Source organism: Panthera pardus, unplaced genomic scaffold (assembly GCF_024362965.1).
Source record: "Panthera pardus isolate Hobbes unplaced genomic scaffold, ASM2436296v1 HiC_scaffold_1, whole genome shotgun sequence".
Lineage (NCBI taxonomy): Eukaryota > Metazoa > Chordata > Mammalia > Carnivora > Felidae > Panthera > Panthera pardus.
In genome coordinates this window covers 9373853-9395204 of record NW_026526654.1, presented here as the reverse complement: position 1 = coordinate 9395204, position 21352 = coordinate 9373853, and the positions used below count along the sequence as shown (strand labels likewise).

The following is a 21352-nucleotide window of genomic DNA, read 5'->3' as shown; positions in this document are numbered from 1 at the left end:
AAATGTAACAGATTCATCAGCTTAGTGGAAAACACAAATGTTCCATTTTCCCTGGGGCCCCGGGGATAGCTGTAAGTATGCACCTTATGAACAAATGCTCTATTTTTCCCCAGGGATGCGGGAAGTATGCGCCTTCTGAACATATTCACCTTGGGCTGTCAAGCTCCTTCAGCAACTAAAAATAAGCCAGCTTAAGTTGTCAACACTACAATGTCACAGTATCAGCAAGTCAAGCGTGTTAGCCTTCATACCAACCCATGAAATAGCTCAATAAGCCTAATGATTAAAAGATATTTATGTTATGTGCTTTCATTTAATTGTCTGACTTATCTGATAAGTGAGAACCATCTTGTTATTAATGAAGCCTTTATCCTAACCCTGGAGGTAGAACAGAGAAGTGTTATAAGCAAAAAACAAAATAATAATTTATTGATATTTACTATAGAAACACAATAAATTATACAATTAGTATACAATATTACGAAATAAATTCAATGGCTGAAAACAAACAAACAAAAACACCCTGATAGTTACTGTCAATTCAAAACTGGTAGGATAAAAATTAAAAAGAAAAAAGTAAGTTACAAAAGGGATTAATCTGAACAAAAATATTAAATGAAACTTTATTTGAATTTAAAGGAAACTAAAGGCTTAATAGAGTAGAGGTACAAGAAATGTGTAAGATACACACAGAACGTAAATGAATTTGAAACTAATATTTACAAGCTGTTGAAAAATAACTAATGTTGAAGGCAGCTTCCTTTTTGCAAAAATTTAAACTGAGACCAACTTACTTACCCGAGCTCTGTCATGCCATCTACAAATTCCTTTTTGGTAAATTCACATTGCGTCGCTGCCCTGAATTTCCACGCAATGACCAAAACGCTGACGCTGCCAGGATCCAGGCTTAAGTCATCACAAAACTGTTGAATCCCGTCAATTCCAATTTTATTTTCATCTTGTGGGTCTACAGTTAAAATCAAGAGAGAGAGAGAGAAGTTATGCTATTTTGAAAAATAACAAAAATGGGTGGTAAGCATTATAGCTCTATGAGATGGTTCTACCAAGCATGTTTCAAATACATCAATCAATAGACCACAATTTTCTACTGTATACGAAATAGCAACAAATGGTAATTTATCCAGAAAAAAAAAATCCCTATTTAAAAAATCTAGGTACTGGAGTTTAGGAGAAGAAAAAAAAGACCATTGCAACTGAGAAGATGTCATCGTTAAGAAAAAATTTAATTTCCATAAAGAAAATAAAAACTCAAAGTTTACACAATTCTAGTTTGCCCAAAGACAAACTGCTACACAGAAATACTGCACTGTGGGTCGCCTGGCTGGCTGGCTCAGTAGGGGGAAGCATGTGACTCTCTGATCTCAGGGTCCTGAGTTTCACTCCCATGTTGGGTATGGAGATTACTTAAAAAAAAAAAAAAAATCTTGGGGCTCCTGGATGGCTCAGTTGGTTGAGAGTCTGACTTCGGCTCGGGTCATGATCTCATGGTTTGTGAGTTCAGACCCCGCACCCATCGGGCTCGCTGCTGTCAGCACAGAGCCTGCTTCAGATCCTCTCTCCCACTCTCCCTCTGTGACCCTTACCCGCTCTCTCTCCCAAAAATAAATAAACATTAAAAATAGATAAATATTCTTTAATTAAAAAAAATACTGCATTGGCAAAGCGTTTACAATATTATGAGTTTTGGGGGAGCCTGGGTGGCTCAGTCAGTTGAGTATCCGACTCTTGATTTCAGTTCAGGTCATGATCCTGTGGTAAGGTCCCCTCCCTAAGAAATGTGGTGAGAAAAAAACCCTCAAGATAAGGGAAGGCAACCTGGCCATGTGCATACGTGACATCCCTAACGACCCTGTAACATGAGAGCACCCAATCAGACTGTATGTCTATACGTTACCCGTATTTGGGAGACAAGGAAGTAGAAAATGCATAAAAGGCTACATGGGTACAAGCCCAACTGAGCGGTCCCGGCAGGAATAAAGTTGCTTCCTGGAAAGAAAAGCCTTGGTGTCATGACTCTGCGAGACCCCTGCTACAATCCCAGGGTCATGGGATCGAGCCTCACATCTGGCTCTGCACTGAGCACGGGGCCTGCTTAAGATTCTCTCTCTCTTTCTCTCTTTCTCTCTTCCCCTGTCCCTCTCCCCTGTTCGTGCTCTCTCTCTAAAAAAATTTTTTTTTAATTTTATTTATTTATTTATTTTTTTTCAACGTTTTTTATTTATTTTTGGGACAGAGAGAGACAGAGCATGAACGGGGGAGGGGCAGAGAGAGAGGGAGACACAGAATGGGAAACAGGCTCCAGGCTCCGAGCCATCAGCCCAGAGCCTGACGCGGGGCTCGAACTCACAGACCGCGAGATCGTGACCTGGCTGAAGTCGGACGCTTAACCGACTGTGCCTCCCAGGCGCCCCCAAAATTTTTTTTTTAAATATTACATATTTTTATCTCAATCCTGCCAAAGCAATAGAGAAACTCATGTTTTTTTTTAAGGTGATTTTGTTTGCTATAATTTTAATGCTACTATACAGTATTTAGTTTTCAAAATCATTTAGTTTATGCATCCACATTTAACAGCTTAGAAATTCAGGCTTCCCTCTGTCCCTATTTCTGGTTTAGAAATTAAATTAAGGAACTCAGCATTTCTTCATCAGGAAATCTAATAAAATCTACTAGAAAAATCTCAGTAAGACCTCACCAAACCAGGTCTAGTAATTTCCAACAAAGTGCGTGTATAGTAAGATGCCATCACAACGTGTGTGTTAATTCTGTTGGTTTAGAAGGCACAACTAGAAAATTTGTAGCCTCTTTGCTCCAATGAAGATTAAGCGTGATAAAATTCTTCCATGACACAAAATCCAACTTTGGTCACTTCAGTACTATATACTATGTTTTCATAGACATCTTGTTATTGAAACGAAATGAAAATTTAAAAAAAGAAAAGAAAACAAGTACATAAAATAAAACGAATGCCGTAATCAAACAAGCAGAGGCCCAGGCTTCCTCCCGGGCCTGCTCTCCCATATTAATGAGGGAGCAGCTGTCCCGAGGGCTCCTGGTTCTCACCCCCCTCCTGTCAATGCTCCCAGTGCTATACAGATCCCCAGGGTGAGAGCACAGTGGGCCTGCACTGCCCTCACCTACAGGAACACTGACTATTTTAAAGTCACTCTGCAAGGACTCACTCATATGTATACATTAGTCCTAACAAGGTTGTGTCTGTCAGGGCCTTGGAACAGCACGTCTCTGCAGAGCCCACAGGGATCCCACAACATATCTACTTGAAAGGCCCAGAACCGCACGAGTAAAGGACGTGAGGGTTAGGTCTCCACTACAGAACGACCCTCACAGGGAGGAACTCTCTCACAGGTGTCTGGACATGTCTGAACACCTCCAGCCACCTGCACGGTGTGTGACCTCCGAGACAGGCCCCATGACAACCTCAGCCAGAGTAACTTGGAGCGCATTACAGCTTATTCAAAATGATGACTTTTCACTTTCAAAACCACTGTTTGTTTTCCAAATACAAACCTGGTTTTTCTACTACAGAGTATATTTCTGTGCCATGATTAAAAAAAAAATGCAGTTTTAAATCTGTTTTCAGATCTAAATAGATTAAAATACACATACGGTATTTTCAAAAGTGAAACATGAAAATAATATGTCAACAAGAATTTAAAGCCAAGCGAGTTATTCTGTTTAGGTTAATACTTGGTTAAATGAGTGTTTTGTGTATTATTATTTTTTTTTTTTAGGTTTTGGAAATACAAGATTAGCCTTAGAAACTGCTAGAAAGGAAAAGTAAGTCAACTCTTGACTAGTGGCTGCCTCTGTGATGACAGCACAGACCTGACACCCGATATGAAATCTGAAAGGCTGCTGAAATCTGAGCTGTCTGGATGTGTACAGACCTGTCACCAGACTTGGGCAGCGTGACCGAATCCGCACAGGGAGAGTGCCGCTCTAAGCGCTGGTGTTCCTAACAAACCACCATCCCCAACCGGTAACACAAAAGTCTCTTCGCCAGGAGTGGCCCCTGAAGCCGCCCCAACGGCCAGGTGGCTCTGGGGCCACCGCACAGCCACGCTGTGCGAGCACAAGAGGACGTGTACCCACAGATCCGACTCTTCTAGGAGCTGGTCCTGTTCTTCAACAGCCCTCTTGCCACCAGGGTGCCGGCTTACCCAGCAGCGCTGGGGGGAAACTGGGGTCACAGTCTGGCCCGCCACCCCCCACCCCGGCCCGGGTCGGCTACCGGGTGAGGTTCCCCGGAAGCGCAGGGGCCTCTGCGGCTCAGCATCAGCAGCTCAGGAGGCAGAAGGGTCCCGGGCGCCCCAGAGACAGAGGTGGGCTGCCCGCGGCCGCTCTTACCTCTATGCTTGTCGCTCTTACCTCTGTACCTGTCGTACAGCTGCTCCAGCTTCCTCCTGTCCACTGCGCTTCTCATGGGGCCCGCGGCAGGAGCGACGGCGCGCGGGGAGTCGGCGTGGTCACCTCTGGTGTCTACCTGGCCTGTGCTCCGCAGCACATGGCACCACTCTGGCCAGCCTGACAAAATGCCACAGGCTCAGGACCTTGTCCCTCAGAGACGGCTTACGTGTACGCTCTGGGACGTGAGAGCACGAGGAAGGCCAGGCGGCTGGGACGCGGCTCCGCTTCAGTTTCCCACCGCCACTGCCGGTATTTGCACCGGACCTCGTGCTTCCTCGCTGGCTCCCCTTCTCCGCGGGGCCCCGGGCCACAGCATCACATGGCTCCGTAGTCAGGAAGACCGCCCCGTCCTCTGAAAACCGGGATGACGGCATCTATCTGGTGATAAACATGCCAATGACTGTGAGAATCAAGCTTTTACACAAAATACACTGTAATCTCTAACCACTTCAACTTGCATAAAACCCTTTATTCCCCTCCCCGTCCCCCCCCCCCCCCCCCCCGGCCTAGTCTCAGGAAAATCCCTCTTTTACACACTGTAGCTCTCTGATGCAGTGAGGCTGGGTGTCTAACCCCAGGCATGACCACATCACCATGGCCTGTGGCAGGGGGTGTCCTCTTTAGCCCTAGTTAAGTTCAGGATCTAATGAGGGCTGTACAGTTTGGAAACATCATTTAGATTTTTCCCAGTTTAAAATCAGCAGAGTCACACTGATGAAAACATATACAGGTAACTAAGAATAGTGTTAAGCATAACTTACTAAAGTTCCAAAAGCAGCCACAAAAAGCCCATTATGACTAAATGAATCAAAACAGATCTGTGTACCTGAGCCAGAAATTAAAATGGGAACACAGGGCAGAGGCTGGGGCAGGCAGAAAATAGCAAACCGGTCAGTAACCATGCTATATATAGTATGTAAGGAAACAAAATAGCATTCTAGCGCTTCCAGGCAGGGGACCGCTAAATTTCTACTTATCTAAGGTAACCTGATGAAGACGGCACCAGAAATGAAAGTGAATCACCACCTTCAGTGAATCACCACTTTCTGTAAATCAACACAGACTCTACAATCTACTGGATGCTAATGCTTTACACAAATGCTTTACAAAATAACAGAAGGGGAAGTTTCACGTAAAAGGAGGGATTCTTGATCTTGTGCTAAAAAGGATGAGATGGTTTATAAAAACACACAGAATAAGTTCTACCTTCCAGAAACCTGTAGTGGAATACAACATGGAGCCAGGGAAACTGAGGAGGCAAAAAGGAGAGTCAGGGACGAGATTCAGACATGCGCACCAGGCACAAGAGCTGGAAGCGGGCTGAAATTCGGCTCAGCCTCCCGGCCGCCAAACCACAAAAGAAAACAGGATTAGTTAGGAAATCTGTTTTCGTAAGATTTAAAAACCTACCAGTGGCCCAGCAGTGGCCTGGCTCCTCCTGGCACGGAACCGCGAAAGAGCAGCTTCTGTACGGCTCACAAAAGGGTAACTGCAGCATGCGTCCTCTGTCCCAGACTGACTCCTCCCCCCAACTCCAAGGGTAAACAGCACGGTGGCCAGAGCTGCTTAGCTTCCTCCGGCCTCCCTCACAGCGTGCTGAAGCCAAAACAGCAGAGTGCAGTTCAGCAGAATGACGGATCAAACACACGGCTCTCCAGGTACAGTCTGGGCACCCCAGGCTCCCGAGACTATACAAGGGTTCCACCAAGAACAAAACTATCTTCGCAACAACCCCAAGTCATTATCTGCTTCTCTCACTCTCACTGGGGTGAAGCAGAGGCCACATGACTTGCTGATGTGGGGTTCAAACTCATGAACCATCATGACCTGAGCCAAAGTCGGACGCTCAACAGACTGAACCACCCAGGCGCCCCAATTTTTTAAAGCGCATAGGGGACTAGAACTAATTAAGTCTGAGAACTGCTGATCTAGTGTAACATGGGGCACTGGCCTTTTGGCTACTTAGAACAATGACTGTTGATGATTTGGGGTCTCGGGTCCCTTCTGGAATCTGGTGAAAATCACAGATTGTCTCTCCAGTAAAGCATGTGGTTTTGCATAAAATTTTGGGGTTTTCACACATCATTGGAGCCCATTAGTTCCTCAGAGGGTAAGGGAAGGTGAAACTCAGGTTACAAGGCCCAGGGAGCGACATCAGGGGCCACTGGTGTCTGTGGCAGCTACTCAGCTCTACAGTGTGGATGATGGACATGCTCTGCACCAATAAAACTTTACTGACACACAGGCAATGTGCCTGTGGGCTGTGGCTTCCAGTCCCAATCTAGACTCTAGGGGAATATACAGAATGTATACCCTGTATACTATTTCCTGAAATTGAGCCACTTAAAAAACTAGACAAAGAGCCTGGGGTTATATCTTCTGGTTAAGATAAAATTTAGCTAAATTAGGGCAGCCCCCATATGCTTTGACAGTGAGCTGACAAAAGGTAAAGCATCTTTTTTGAAGGTGATGGGCTCCCCAGGGGAGGGTGGACAAAGCCAAGGGCTCCCTCAGAAACTAAACTGGAGACAGATGTCTGTCCCTCACCTGGCGCATCACTAGCAATGCTCGTGACATCTGTATCATGTAAATCGCCACCAGTGCAACATTTTAAAATTCTGTCATGGTTATAAAATAAAATAAAATAACATACAACGAACTCTGACCATGCTACGACAGGGATGAACCTCGGAAACATCACACCAAGTAAAATAAGTCAGACACGAAAGGCCACATGTTGTATGTTGTGTGATTTCACTTATATGAAATATCCAGATGGGCAAATCCATAGAAAGCAGACAGGTGGTTCCCAGGGACTGGGGTGAGTGGAGACTGACTATTCAATGGCACAGGGTTTTCTTTGAGGGTGATGATATGTTTTGGAACTAGATGCAGGTAGAGACAGCACAACACTGATTCTACTCAATGCCACTGAATTGTACATTTGAAAATAGCTAATCTTAGGTGGATTTTACTTCAAAACAAAATTTTAACATAGTACTCTTAGAACCTCCAAGATTATTCAACACAGTAATGTACTGTAAGGTAATTGAATTAGTTAACCAGCATTATACGTTGACAGATCCGTGCCAAGTAAATGTTGTCAGACGTCTGGAAGATGTGATGTCTGATCTTGAGGTATTTTCTTGATAATCACGTCTTAAAGCTTCTCCTAACATATGACAAAAGAGTTATATCAACAGCGTAAAGGAAAATACTCTCTGAAAACTCTAGAAAAAGAGGTACAGGAGTATATGGACCCAAGCCAGGCAAAGTGACTTGAATTGTTCCTATGTCAGTTACCAAGCAGGGAGACCAGCAGATAGAGAAACAAACAGATCCCTCCTCAATCTACTCCAGGTGCCTTAAAGGTCAGATCCCACAACGCTGAGTCTCAGAGTGGTACTAAGGTGTTGGTTTTTTTTTTTTTAATATTTATTTATTATTGAGAAACAGAGAGCATGAGCATGGGAAGGAGAGACAGAGAGAGAGGGAGACACAGAATCTGAAGCAGGCTCCAGGTTCCGAGATGTCAGCACAGAGCCCGACATGGGGCTCGAACTCACGAACCGCAAGATCATGACCTGAGCCGAAGTCAGATGCTCAACCAACTGAGCCACCCAGGCGCCCCATAGCGTGTTGGTTTTGAATGAGCAACAGCAGCCTCAGGTCTAAGCTTAACCCCTAGTCTGTGGCCGGAAAGAAACAGAAGAGGACTGTCAGCAAATATGCAACAAGTTGATGTGACCCCTTACACGTTTCTCCATAAAAGAATGGTGATTAAAACAATAATCAGTAAGTATAAAAACTATGCATGCTTCATGTCCAAAAAGAACGAAGAGACTTAAGTTGGAATCTGTAGAAAAAGGAATAAAGCTTTCTAGAAAAAAAAAGCCTCATAAACTGAAAAATTACAGGGGAAAGAAGCAAACTCTGGATCCATTAAAACAGACTAAATCCATGTAAAATTAATAAAGGCCTATAAATTGGCAGGGCCTGTCCTTCATGCTCTGGTGGCCCTCATTGAGGCTTTACTACAGCAAAGAAATTAAGTGTGTGTGGCAGGGGGGAGGTGTAAGTTCAATTGTCATACTTTGTTAAAATACACAAACTTCTTTTTTTAAGTTTATTTATTTTGAGAGAGTGCACACACGTGTGCAAGTGTGGGAGGGGCAAAGAGAGGGCGAGACAGAATCCCAAGTAGGCTCTGCGCTGTCTGTACAGAGCCCAACATGGGGCTCGAACTCATGAACCATGAGATCATGACCTGAGCTGAGATCAAGAGTCAGATGCTTAACCGATTGAGCCCCCAGGTGCCCCAAAACACACAAAATTCTTGAAATGAAAGTATGGACAATCCAGTAGAAAATCAAATAAAGTCTCTAAACTACAGATAAAGTCTAAAACATTTTAACTGTGACCTTGAAAAAAATCACTTACATAATTTGGGCACCAAGACTGCCCATATATAAAATGAAAAAAAGTTCTTGCAATGCCTTCGGTAGAGACTTAACACGACAGAATCCTCAGGGCCAAATTCCAAGGGGCGGTCAGCACAACCACATGGGTCAAATACATAAACTTGCTCCAGTTTTCCGCTTTGGTATCCAGCAGGCCAGGGGTGAGGTTAAAATCCACTCTCGGACCTCCCCCCTGTGCACTAACCACGAGGTCCTCTTCCGCTGGTTAAGCACCGAGCCCTTCCCCTTCCCTCCCCTCCTGTGGTGGGTGCATCCTGCCTGGGCAGCACGCTGAGCCACCAGGGTCATCCAGAAACTTTTGGCCGCACTGCCCACCGAGCTCCCTCTTGGTTTCCGAGCCAACTCTCTCAGTCTTCTTGTCTCTCTGGGCAGCCCTTCTCGGTCTCCGTCTTTGCTCCTTTTAACCCCTGAGTTCTGCCCTCAAGCCTCTGCTCTTTGCCCTACACACTCCTCCCAAACCATCTCTCTCCTGTTGGAAACGTGCTCACCAGCCTCCCACTACCATGAGGACAAAAGCGAGCATGTTCTTCCTGAGCCCCAGAAGACCCTGCACAACCTGACTCCAGTTCCCTCAGCAGCCTCCCACAGGCCACGTTCCCCCGACTCTGCACTTCCCGTAGGCAGCCGCATCTGCAGATTCTGGGGACTTATCACCGAGCTTGTTCCTGCTGCCCAGGGGACCGCAGCTGTCTGGCTGCCCTCCCCACCTCACTCGGTCTGGAGAATTCAGCCCACACAGCATCAGTTCCCGTTACTGTGGCTTTGCCATCACTGCCCCAGCATCCAGCGCCACTTACCCACCCCATATGTTCCCAGAACCTGTGACTCTCCCCAGCCCTTATCCCAACTGTAATAAAACGGTCGTGCCTGTCTCACTGCTAGGACATCGGCTCTGTGAACACCAAACCCACACGTTTCTGCTCACCATCAACCCCCAGCACCGTGTACACTACCTTCCTTGCACAGAGAAACCTCTGAATTTATTGAATAAACGATGAAACCCACCGGCTACCATGGTTTCCACTACATTTCAAAACAGGCGTGTGCTTCCCGAAGCCCCTCTTCTGAGCTGAGCATCCGTATGTCCGACCAGTCAGGAGATTCCTCTCTCCTCTCATCCCTACTGCGTTGTTTTCCCACGCGAACCTGCTCTTCCTTCTACAGTTCCTAGTTTTGGTCAATGATATCACCACCTGCTCAGGTACCCGAGCCGCGTCTGAATAGTTCAGTGAAGGTCCTCCCTCTGCCTCCTCTCATCCTTCTCATTCCGACAGAAAATCTTTGATGCAAGTCTTCACCTCTTCCCACCTAGATTATTACAACAGCTTCCTAATTGGTCTCCCCTGCAGCCCTGACCGCTCTAATCCAAATCCTCCTCTCCTCTTGACAAAACACAAACGTGGTCACATCACACACACCTCGCCTTCTCAAAAACTTTTTATGGCTCCCATCCGCTCCTGGATAAACCCTACAGTCCTCAGCACGGAATACAAGGCTGCTTGTGCAGTGTTCCCCTCCTTGACTCTCAATTCCACCTGCTAGCCACAACGGATTCGTGCTCATGCTCAAAAGCGCTACCTTCCCCGCTTCATCGACAAGTTGCTAGTTTGCCCAAAACGTCCTTCGCTCCTCGTTCACTGGCTGCTCGTGTTTCCGCGGAGGCACGGTTCACTCCGCTGTTCGCTCGGTGCCTCCATTTCGTCAGACACCCGTCAGGTTCCCACCTGCGTGCCTCCCTGCAGGGCCCCCAGGGCCGGAGGCCCGGCGGAGACCCCGCCGCCCCCGTGACCTTTGCGCCCAACGCCCCCCTACCCCCGCCTCCCAGCGCTCCCCGGCCCCCAGGTACGCAGAATGGACTCGGCGGCAGGCGACACCGCAGGCCACCTACCATTCTCCCCGGCGCTCCCCAGCTTCTCGCCGGCTCCGGTCGTCTGCGCAGGGGCCCCCGGCTCGGCCGCGCTGTTCTCGTCCTCGGCGTTTGCTCCCGGGACACCTGCCGGGGAAGGGGCGCAGGGGCACAGAGGCAGGTCTCGCCAGGGGAACTCCATCACCCGGCGTGCACAGGGCCACCCAGAGGCCCACGACACCCCTCAGGCCCCGCCCCTCCCTAGCGTGCACCGCGTCGCCCGGGGGCCCATGGGACCCCACCTCCCTCGCTCCCTCCTCACTGCTGCGTGCACAGCGCCGCCCGGCGACAATGTGACTCGCGGGCATCGCTCCCGCCTCCGACCCGGCACTGCGCCGCCCGGGGTCCGACGGCGCCCAGGCCGGCCCCGTCCTACAAATCCCGACGCGCACTGCGCCTCCAGGGGGCCGACGGGACCGGGGTCTGCCCCGTCCTACAAATCCCGATGCGCACTGCGCCACCGGGGGCCGACGGGACCTAGGCTCCGCCCCTTTCAGGGGGACGCGTTTCGGTGTGGGCAGCGTCCGCCGCGGCGGCCCTCCTGAGAGGGCGACGGACAGCCAAGACCCTCCCCGCGCCCGACCGCGTCTTCGTCCCCGTCCCCTCCCGGTTCCCGCCCTGGGGGCGGGCCTGCCGCCTGGAGAGGGATGCGGGTAAGGTGCGTCCCTGTCCGCTCCTTGGCTCGCAGCGCCGGAGAACCAGACGCACCGCTGTCGGGCCTCGTCCAGGTGAGCGCTGCTCGAGGTTCGGGCGAAAGGCGCCGGGCCTCAAGGCTCCCTCCGGGGGGTCTCCCCTTCCGGGGGTCCCCTTTCCTGGTCTCCTCCTCCTCCTCGGTCTCTGTCCCCGGGGTCTTCCTCCCCGGATCTCGCACCCGGGGTACCCACCCGCCCCCGGCCTCCCCTTCCCGGGTCTCCCTCCTCGGTCTCCGGCGCCGGGGTCTCCCACCCGGGGTGCTCCCTCCCCGGTCCCTTTCTCCTCCCTTCCCGAGGGTATCCCCTCTCCCGGACTTCCTCACCCGTTTCTCCTCTCTCGTGGCGGGGGCTGCCTTCGGGGTCTCCCTTCCTTCCTTTCCGAGGCTTCACGCAGACCGAGCCTCTCGGTTCGAGTCCCGCTCTCCATTTCTACTCCTGCGTGGAGCGTGGAGGAAGACTGCTTCTAAAGACAGGGGTCCTGGCAGTGGTTCTGGAGGGCTGTGAGCGGGACAGTGGTGGGGTGTCCGGCCTCTTGCACCGCCACGACTTAAAGTTTATGGGTAAAACTGGGGAAGCTGCCAAAGTAAACGGTTGGCATGTCGGTTCATAGGTCCCCCAAGCAGAGGCTCTACAGTTCTCACCGGTGTGGTGGCTACTCTAGTTAACGGGAGGCACACGGAAGATCCAACGCGGCCTGCCACCGCTGTGCCTCCCTGCCAGGCCTCCACCTCCTGGCAGAGGGAGGGGAGACCCGCTGAGGGCTGGATTTCAGAGGCCAGCTCACCTTCCCAGCAACATAAGCTGGGAGGTGCCATCCCCAGTGGTGTGAGGGTGCCAGCCAGTGGTCTCTTTCACTGGTCCCCTTTTAGCCTGGGCCTGCCTTCCTGGTTCCAGAGAAAGAGCGAGCGCAGGTAGCTGATCTCTGACCTTTTCAGGCTCTGCCTCTGGGTCCTTTTTGGATCTTGCTTGGTAGCACCTGAGTAAACATAAGTAATGGTTGAACACTTTTTGGGAACACGGTTAGGCTTTGATCACATTTGTTAGTTTACATAATTACCTAGCTATAAGGTAGTTCTGCTTTTTCCTGTTTAAACGTTTTTCTGATCATTCTTTGGATCCGAGTGTCTTACTGGTTCCAGTTTTTTTCTTTTAATACCAACTTTTTAAAATGTAGTACATCAGTGGTTGGATTACTTAATGGAATAATGGTTTTGTAGTTCAGTTAACATCAAGTACTTTTTTTTTTTTTCTCAACGTTTTTTTTTGTTTTTTTTGTTTTTTTTTTTTTTATTTTTGGGACAGAGAGAGACAGAGCACGAACGGGGGAGGGGCAGAGAGAGAGGGAGACACAGAATCGGAAACAGGCTCCAGGCTCCGAGCCATCAGCCCAGAGCCTGATGCGGGGCTCGAACTCACGGACCGCGAGATCGTGACCTGGCTGAAGTCGGACGCTTAACCGACTGCGCCACCCAGGCGCCCCAACATCAAGTACTTTAAAGCTTCTTAATATCTGTAAAAATTTTTCTTTTTCCTTCCTCTCTCCCTTTTGGAACTTATTCTCTAATTCTTTTCCTAATTAGATATGAATCTGGAAGTTGTATTTATAAGATTATAAGTATTTTATCTTTTAAGAATTATGCTTTTATCATTCAATTTGTTCACGTTTAAAATACGGTTTTTGTGGTCCCTGTCAAAATAACTCCAGCATTCTTCACAGAGCTAAAACAAACCATCCTAAAATTTGTATGGAACCAGAAAAGACCCCGAAGGGCCAAAGCAATCTTGAAAAAGAAAACCAAAGCAGGAGGCATCACAATCCCAGACTTCAAGCTATACTACAAAGCTCTAATCATCAAGACAGTATGGTACTGGCACAAGAACAGACACTCAGATCAATGGAACAGAATAGAGAACCCAGAAATGGACCCACAAACAATGGCCAACTAATCTTTGACAAAGCAGGAAAGAATATCCAATAGATTAAAGACAGTCTCTTCACCAAGTGGTGCTGGGGAAAGTGGACAGCGACATGCAGAAGAATGAACCTGGACCACTTTCTTACACCAGACACAAAAATAAACTCAAAATGGATGAAAGACCTCAATGTAAGACAGGAAACCATCAAAATCCTCCAGGAGAAAGCAGGCAAAAACCTCTTTAATCTTGGCTGCAGCAACTTCTTACTCGATACATCTCTCTACAAGCAAGAGAAAGAAAAGCAAAAACGAACTATTGAGACCTCATCAAAATAAAAAGCTTCTGCACAGCGAAGGAAACAATCAGCAAAACTAAAAGGCAACCGACAGAATGGGAGAAGATATTTGCAAATGAAAAAGCAGATAAAGGGTTAGTTCCAAAATTTATAAAGAACTTACCAAACTCAACACCCCCCCGAAAAATATAAATAATCCAGTGAAGAAATGGGCAAAAGACATGAATAAACACTTTTCCAAAGAAGACATCCTGATGGCCAACTGACACATGAAAAGATGCTCAACATCACTCATCATCGGGGAAATACAAATCAAAACCACCATGAGATACCACCTCACACCTGTCAGAATGGCTAACAGTAACAACTCAGGCAACAACAGATGTTGGCAAGAATGCGGAGAAAGAGGATCTCTTTTGCATTGTTGGTGGCAATGCAAGCTGGTGCAGGCACTCTGGAAAACAGGATGGAGGTTCCTCAAAAAAATAAAAATAGAACTATCCTATGACCCAGCAATTGCACTACTAGGAATTTACCCAGGGGATACAGGAGTGCTGTTTTGAAGGGGCATATGCACTCCAATGTCTATAGCAGCGCTATTAACAATAGAGTATGGAAAGAGCCCAAATCGATGGATGAATGGATATAGAAGATGTGGTATCCATATATAATGGAGTATTACTTGGCAATCAAAAAGAATGAAATCTTGCCATCTGCAAGGATGTGGATAGAACTAGAGAGTATTATGTTAAGCGAAATGAGTCAGAGAAAGACAAATATTATATGACTTCACTCATACGAGGGCCTTAAGATACAAAAAAGATGAAGGGGCACCTGGGTGGCTCAGTTGGTCGGGCGTTCGACTTCGGCTCAGGTCACGATCTCACTGTTCGTGGGTTCGAGAGCCCCGCATCGTGCTCTGTGCTGACAATGTGGAGCCTGCTTGGGATTCTCTGTCCCTCCATATCTCTGCCCTTCCCTCTCTCTCTGTCTCTCTATCAACAATAAACATTAAAAATATTTTTAAATAAAAAAGTAAATGGGGCGCCTGGGTGGCTCACTAGGTTAAGCATCCAACTTCAGCTCAGGTCATGATCTCACGGTTCATGAGTTCGAGCCCCACGTCGGGCTCTGTGCTGTCAGTTCAGAGCCTGGAGCCTGCTTCAGATTCTGTGTCTCTCTCTGTCTCTGCCCCTCCCCCACTCACACTCTGTCTCTCTCAAAAAATGAATAAACATTAAAAAAAACTTTTTTAAAAGATACAAAAAAGATGAACATAAGGGAAGGGAAGGAAAAAAAATATGAAAACGGGGACAAAACATAAGAGACTCTTAAATATAGAGAACAAACAGAGGGTTGCTGGAGGGATTGTGGGAGGGGGTATGAGCTAAATGGGTAAGGGGCATTAAGGAATCTACTCCTGAAATCATTATTGCACTGTATGCTAACAACTTGGATGTAAATTAAAAAATTAAGACGTTATTAAAAAAATAAAATACGAGTTTTAAGTTAAATTTTTCACAAATTAGATTGAAGTAGGTTATTTCCATTGGGGAGTTTGCTTCCTAAGACCTTTCCACGAACACCTCTTTTGTTTCCTGTTCATTTCCTGTGTTGTACTGAATCTGGAAGTGTTGCTGGTATCACAAAGAAATTCTAACTTGATGCCATTTCCTACAACTCACCCTTATATTTTTCTTTTTCAGAACAAGGTAAATAACCAGTTTGGGCTGGTTAACGTTGCTCCTGCCACACCCCTGCTGCTTGCTCGGAATCTTCCGCACACAGCGCCAGGCACTGCATTGGGTACCAGGTCAGTACCGCATACGGAGGGCCCCGGTTCACTGTGTGCATGGGGGTGGGGGTTCTTCCAAAGAGTTGGGTTGGAGCCTGGCTGGGCTGGCCTCTGCCCCACAGACAGTGGCTGCTGTCCTGGTGGGTTGAATAAACTTGATTCTTCCTCAGCAGTTTGATTGAGAAAATTGGAGACACTGGGTCTGGAAGTTCCAGAGGAAGAGAGGGCATGGGGGACCCCGTGGCTGCATGTGAGGAGAAGGCTGGGAGGCAGAGCCAGGAGATTTTCAAGTTGTGGCCATTGTAGAAAATTGGACAAAGTAGAGGAGTCGCCCCTCCCTCTGCTTTTCCTCCCCTCTGCTGAGCTCCCTGCAGGGACTGCAGCGACCCCAGTGCTCTAGGGTTCTGTGGGTCCTAATAGCAGATGTCTAAGGAGACAGTCCCTTTGCATACCCTGCGGTGCTCATAGCACTCAGAGATAGAGGCCTGTGGGAGAGAGCTTTACTTGGGTGCCTTAGCTCTGAGAAAGGCCAGTCTTAGACTGTGTTATTGTGCTTTGCTCGTGAGTTTTTATCCACTAAATGACATGTGACACTTATGAATTACTAAGCACTTTTAATAGAGTATGAGTATGTGATTTCTATATAATATGACGAGCTAAAAGCATTGGAAATTTTTTGGAGCGCCTGGGTGGCTCAGTTGATTAAGCTTCCGACTCTTGATTTTGGCTCAGTTCGTGAATTGAGCCCTTGTGTTGGGCACTGGGCATGAAACCTGCTTAAGATTCTCTCTCCCTCTGCTGTCCCTGTTCACGTTCTCTCTAAAAAAAAAAAAGAGAAAAAAAAATTGGGCAAAGCTGTGGAGATATATTTTATTTTTTTGTGTAAGTGTTCATTGTTGCAGGGGCAGAGGGGCAGAGAGAGAAGGAGACAGAGGACCTGAAGCGGGCTCTGGGCTGTCAGCACAGAGCCTGATATGGGGCTCACACTCACGAACCCGGAGATCATGGCCTGAGCCAAAGTTGGACATTCAACTGACTGAGCCACCCAGGTGCCCCATGACATATTTTAAGTAATGTTGAAATATGTGTAAGTAGAAACTTTGAGGACTAGTTGTATTCCAAGTACTGATTTTGTCGTTGCTCTAAATGAAAAGTGACATTGGGTTTTCATGTAGCAGAGACATCTTGAAGACCTTCGGCTCTGGTTGAGGGCATTTCCTAGTTTAAATAGAAGAAGTGTCAGGTTAGTGGAAAACAGTAAGCATTTGTGTTGAATTTTTAAAACTGTGTTTTGAGATGCTTATAGATTCATATGCCGTTAAAAGAAATAATACAGAGAAATCCTATAGATCCTTCACCCAGATTTCCCCAGTGGTAGCTCCTGATTAAAAATAGAGTCTAAGCAGAAGATTGCATCTATTTGAGCCACTCACCTTACTCACATGGCATGTTTTACGATCTGCCATTTCTGTCACGTGTTGATTCCTGTGGCCGCCAGCGCCATCAAGACACAGACCATTTCTATCCCACAGGGTCCCTCCTCCCTCTTCCCTGACAGCCACTCCATCTCTACAGTTAGTCCCTGAACAGTGCTGTACGTGGAATTGTAGGGTGTGTGGGATCAGCCCTCCTTGCAGCCTTGAGGTCCACCCAGGTTGTATCAGTGACTCAAGGTATAGAAATTCTAGGAATTTGTTGTAAAAATATAATAAATCAAAGGTGTCATTTTTATAATTAAAAACAATAATAACAAAATAGCACTAGAGCTAAAAAAGTTTATTATTTACTCAAGAAAAAACATGCTATAATTTAGTAGTTCACAGAATTTGGTAGCCAAGTTTAAAGGTAAGATGAAATGAATTTATGAAAAAGTGATTGATGTTTTCAGAGTCTGTAAATAATTTCAGTGTCATGTCCACATGTCCATGACTTGAGCTTATTTGAGTGGAAATATTAGTATGACCACAATTAAAGTTCTCAATAATTTCTCGTAAAAGTTAATGGTCCTTTATGTGTCATAGGGTAGAGTTATAACTATTTAATTTCAAGAATTTGTTTGAGGAAGGAACCAGAAATGAATGAAGGAGTGTTTGTTGTTCACACACAGACTGTGTGGCAGGTTATTTGTCTGAAGTTTGAAATCCATAAAAGAATCATTTTTTGAGATCTTTTAGGGAAAATGGGAAACATTAGCAAAGCATCAGAAATGTCTGTCTTGGTTCTGAAAATACTAAAAAAGCATGTATTTATTAACATTGAATTCTTTCTCTCCCCTGGAACAATAGAAGTTCAGCAGTGAAATGAGTTATTAAAATAACAGATTAACTATCTTGCTAGGCACTACTGAGATTAGGTAATCATTTATTTATTTTTAAGGTGGTAACGCTTACTTAAGTTGTATTAAAGCTGTAACAAAGGGGCACTTGGGCGGAGCATCCATCAGACTCTTGATTTCGGCTCAGGTCATGACCTTGAGATTTGTGGTATCAAGTCCCCGCCTTTGCACTGACCTGGAGGACCCTGCTTGGGATTGTCTCCCTCCCTCTCTCTCTGCCCCTCCCCCCCCCCCCACCTCATGCGCATGCGTGCGTGCACTCTCAACGCTCTAAATAAACATTAAAAAAAATTGTAATATAAAGTTGGGTAATTTAGACAGCACATTGTCACTTATCCTAACAAGTTAGGGGGAAAAAGTGAAACATTGTAGGTAAATAAATTCTCTGTGACGTTACAAACTGATGTATCGAAAAATGTATTGAAATTGAACAGTTTCCTGACTTTATAACCAGAGTATTGAGGTAGAATGTAGTTTTTTCTTGGTGACTTTTGATGGGCAGGTTTCTCTGCTGTCCTCCAATAGTGGTATTTTTGGTGTCTACGGAAAGGTGTAGTTCAGTCCTCACCAGACTCCCTGGGCTGCTAGTCTTTGCCAGGTTCTTGTGCTGGTTTTTCAGAAGCTCTGTTTTATCTCCACTTTCTATTGGCTGTCGTTTTTGGTTTGGAATTTTCTGCCTAGGTAAGCCACACTCTCATTTTTTCTGCATCTGATCTGCTTTGCCTAGGAAACCAGAATAAACTTGTTAGAATTGGGATTACTAGTAAAACTGAGGTATAGATACTTGTTTTAGTAAACACTTTAATGATTAGTTTATATTAATATTTTGTTTTCTTTAATTTTTTTAATGTTTATGTCTGAGAGAAAGAGAGAGAGCACAAGCAGGGAAGGGGCAGAAGGAGAGGGAGACACAGAATCCGAAGCAGGCCCCAGGCTCTGAGCTGTCAGCAAAGAGCCCGACACGGGACTTGAACCCACAAACTGAGATCGTGACCTGAGCCCAAGTTGGACGCTCAACTGACTGAGCCATCCAGGCACCCCTGATATTTTGTTTTCTTTAAACTGTAAGTCTTGTGTAAATGGTAGGTTTGGTTTTTGTTTTGTTTTTTTTTTCTCTTAAATGTTTATTTTGGAGAAAGCACACAGGAGAGCGTGTGGGGGAGGGGTGGAGAGAATCCCAAGCAGGCTCAGCACTGTCAGCGCAGAGCCCAGCTCAGGGGCTCAAACCCATGGACCGTGAGACAATGACCTGAGCTGAAATCAAGTGTCAGATGCTTAACTGACTGAGCCACCCCGTGTTTTTTCTTTTTTGACGTAACTACTGGTGCCCAGAGATCTAGTTGCCAGGTTCAGTGGTGTTTTTAGGGTGTGTCTCTTTTGCCTGTCTTGTGTTTTATTACCTCTTCCTTCTTTGCTCTGTATTTCCTACCTTTGGAGTCATTGCTTCGTTGTGACCTTGCTAACACCTGTAGCAGCTTGTACCTGCTCCTTGATGACTCTGTCCACTGGAAGATGCAGTCCTGTCCTTCGAGTGTGATCTGGGCACCGCAGCCGCAGCACCCCCTGCTGCCTGCACCAAAGCCTTCACCTCATCACGGCCAGGGTCCTGTGTGTGGTTCACTTGCTGGGGTAGTCATACAGGTGCTTGGGCTCTTCCTGAAGAGAGGAAGAGAAGGAGGCTGAATTTGGGAGATAGAAAGTGTTTGAACATTTAGTAAAACCCTAGTGATCCAGACATGGTTGTGTTTTGTGATTTTCTTTTTCTGTGTTTGACATCTTGTTAGCATTAAACTGTGACTTTGGAAATTTGGCAGAATTCCAAACGATTTGGGAAAGAAAATAGTACAGTAAGCTAGTAGCAGCTCAGACAGTTTTATTTCAGAAATGACGTGGAGCGTGTTTCCTCCAGGCGGTTCACTGATCTGTGATAGGGGAGTTGATGGTGTTTTCTGGCCTTAAATACTTGGATCCTCTTTTTTGTTGTTGTTGTTGTTGTTGTTAAGAGAGAGAGCATGAGCAGGGGAGAGGAGCAGAGAGAGAGAGAGTCTTAAGCAGGCTCCACACTCAGCATGGAGCCCATTGCAGGGCTCGATCTCTTGACTCTGGGATCATGACCTGAGCTGAATGCAAGAGTTGGTTGCTTAACCGACTAGCCACCCAGGTGCCCCAATACATGGATCTCCTTAAGTAGAATTGGCTTTTGTCTTTGGCACATGGTAGATTTAATAGATACATGAAGCTGAGTTTTCTTTAAAAAAATTGCCTTTAATTTCAATGTAACCTTTAGTCTCAAGTCTTTACCAGGCCTTATACTTTAACATTTAGTATTCGGTTTTAATCCAGGTGTAATGAATAGTTCAAGTATTAATGTTTATCTAGGAAAAATAACATCTTCAAAAAAGTCATAATTTTTTGGATGTAATTATTTAATACTTTAACTCTGATCTCAATAGTAACGAATCATTGTTCAACTATATGTAGCAATAAATCTCTTTTTCAGCTGAAGATGTGTGTCTAAAATGCAAGCTCAGCTGAGCAGGAACCTTAGGACGGCCTTGCCCTGCCTGCCCTCTAAAACTGGATCATGAAGGTGCTGGGAAGAAATTACTTCTGGGTGTTGCTTCCACTGCTTCGCTTGATGGCAGATGCTGCGGAACATGAAGAGGTGGCAAAACATGCCATCAAATTGCACCGAGGGAAGGGGGCGGCCATCACTCAGAGGAAACAGTGGGTCCTCGATGGTTGCAGGAAGCTCTCCGGGCTTCTTCGCCAAAAGACTGTGGTTCTTAACAAACTGAAAAGTGCAATCAGAGCAGTAGAAAAAGACGTTAGCCTGTCAGATGAAGAGAAGCTGTTTCAGGTGCATACGTTTGAAATTTTCCAAAAAGAGCTGAATGAAAGTGAAAATTCAGTGTTCCAGGCCATCTATGGACTGCAGAGAGCCCTGCAAGGAGATTACAGAGATGTTGTGAACATGAAGGAGAGCAGCAGGCAGCGCCTGGAGGCCCTGAGAGAGGCTGCGATTAAGGTCAGTCCCCTCCCACCCTGAGCCAAGGAGCAGGTCAAGTAGAGGTCAAGGGAGAAGGCAGCTGGTGCTGATGCTTCAGCAGGTGTAGTCTGGCAGGGGCATCCATTCTCAGTAGTGCACACGTGGATTTCCCCTCCTTGTGCACCGTATCTTAGCACAGTTGCATTTCACCACTTCTGGGAGTGCCAGTGCTTTTCTGTGTTGAGATCACAAGGTAATTATACTAGTTACTCAAGTTATCCCAGTAAGCTGATGTGTATGAAGTATGTGGTAAATATACTTGTAACTGCAGTCAACATTTTGAATTTCTGACAAGAATGCCTTTTGGTGTGAAGGTTGGCTGTCTTTAATGCCCATCTACTGAAAACAAAAATACTAAAATTAGTTTTAATATATACTTTTGAAATAAGGATCGTGATGAAATACACTTTTAAAATGAGATAAAACTATTACT

General features: G+C 46.3%; 2 protein-coding genes across 11 annotated transcripts in view; one reads left to right on the top strand and one right to left on the bottom strand.

Annotated features, from left to right (window-relative positions):
- Positions 1-11028, bottom strand: part of DCUN1D2 (defective in cullin neddylation 1 domain containing 2) — a 31324-nt gene extending 20296 nt beyond the window's left edge. Inside the window, exons 1-3 of one of the 3 annotated variants that reach the window (XM_053908168.1) lie at positions 10819-11028; positions 4411-4827; positions 799-967 (exon numbers count right to left, since the gene is read on the bottom strand). In XM_053908168.1, the coding sequence (XP_053764143.1) occupies positions 799-967; positions 4411-4465 (224 nt within the window). In that variant the 5' untranslated portion in view covers positions 4466-4827; positions 10819-11028. Of the gene's footprint in view, positions 1-798; positions 968-4410; positions 4828-5859; positions 5993-10818 lie in introns of those variants that run through there. The other 2 variants (XM_053908122.1, XM_053908142.1) reach the window with 2 other exon arrangements.
- A 294-nt stretch (positions 11029-11322) lies between these two features.
- The window catches only part of TMCO3 (transmembrane and coiled-coil domains 3), a 49951-nt gene continuing 39921 nt past the window's right edge, over positions 11323-21352 (top strand). For 2 of the 8 annotated variants that reach the window (XM_019443829.2, XM_019443833.2), the window contains exons 1-3: positions 11326-11564; positions 15447-15553; positions 20371-20898. In XM_019443829.2, coding sequence (XP_019299374.1) covers positions 20455-20898 — 444 coding nt within the window. In that variant the 5' untranslated portion in view covers positions 11326-11564; positions 15447-15553; positions 20371-20454. Of the gene's footprint in view, positions 11565-15446; positions 15554-18734; positions 18935-20351; positions 20899-21352 lie in introns of all 8 variants that reach the window. The other 6 variants (XM_053907958.1, XM_019443830.2, XM_019443826.2 and 3 more) reach the window with 6 other exon arrangements.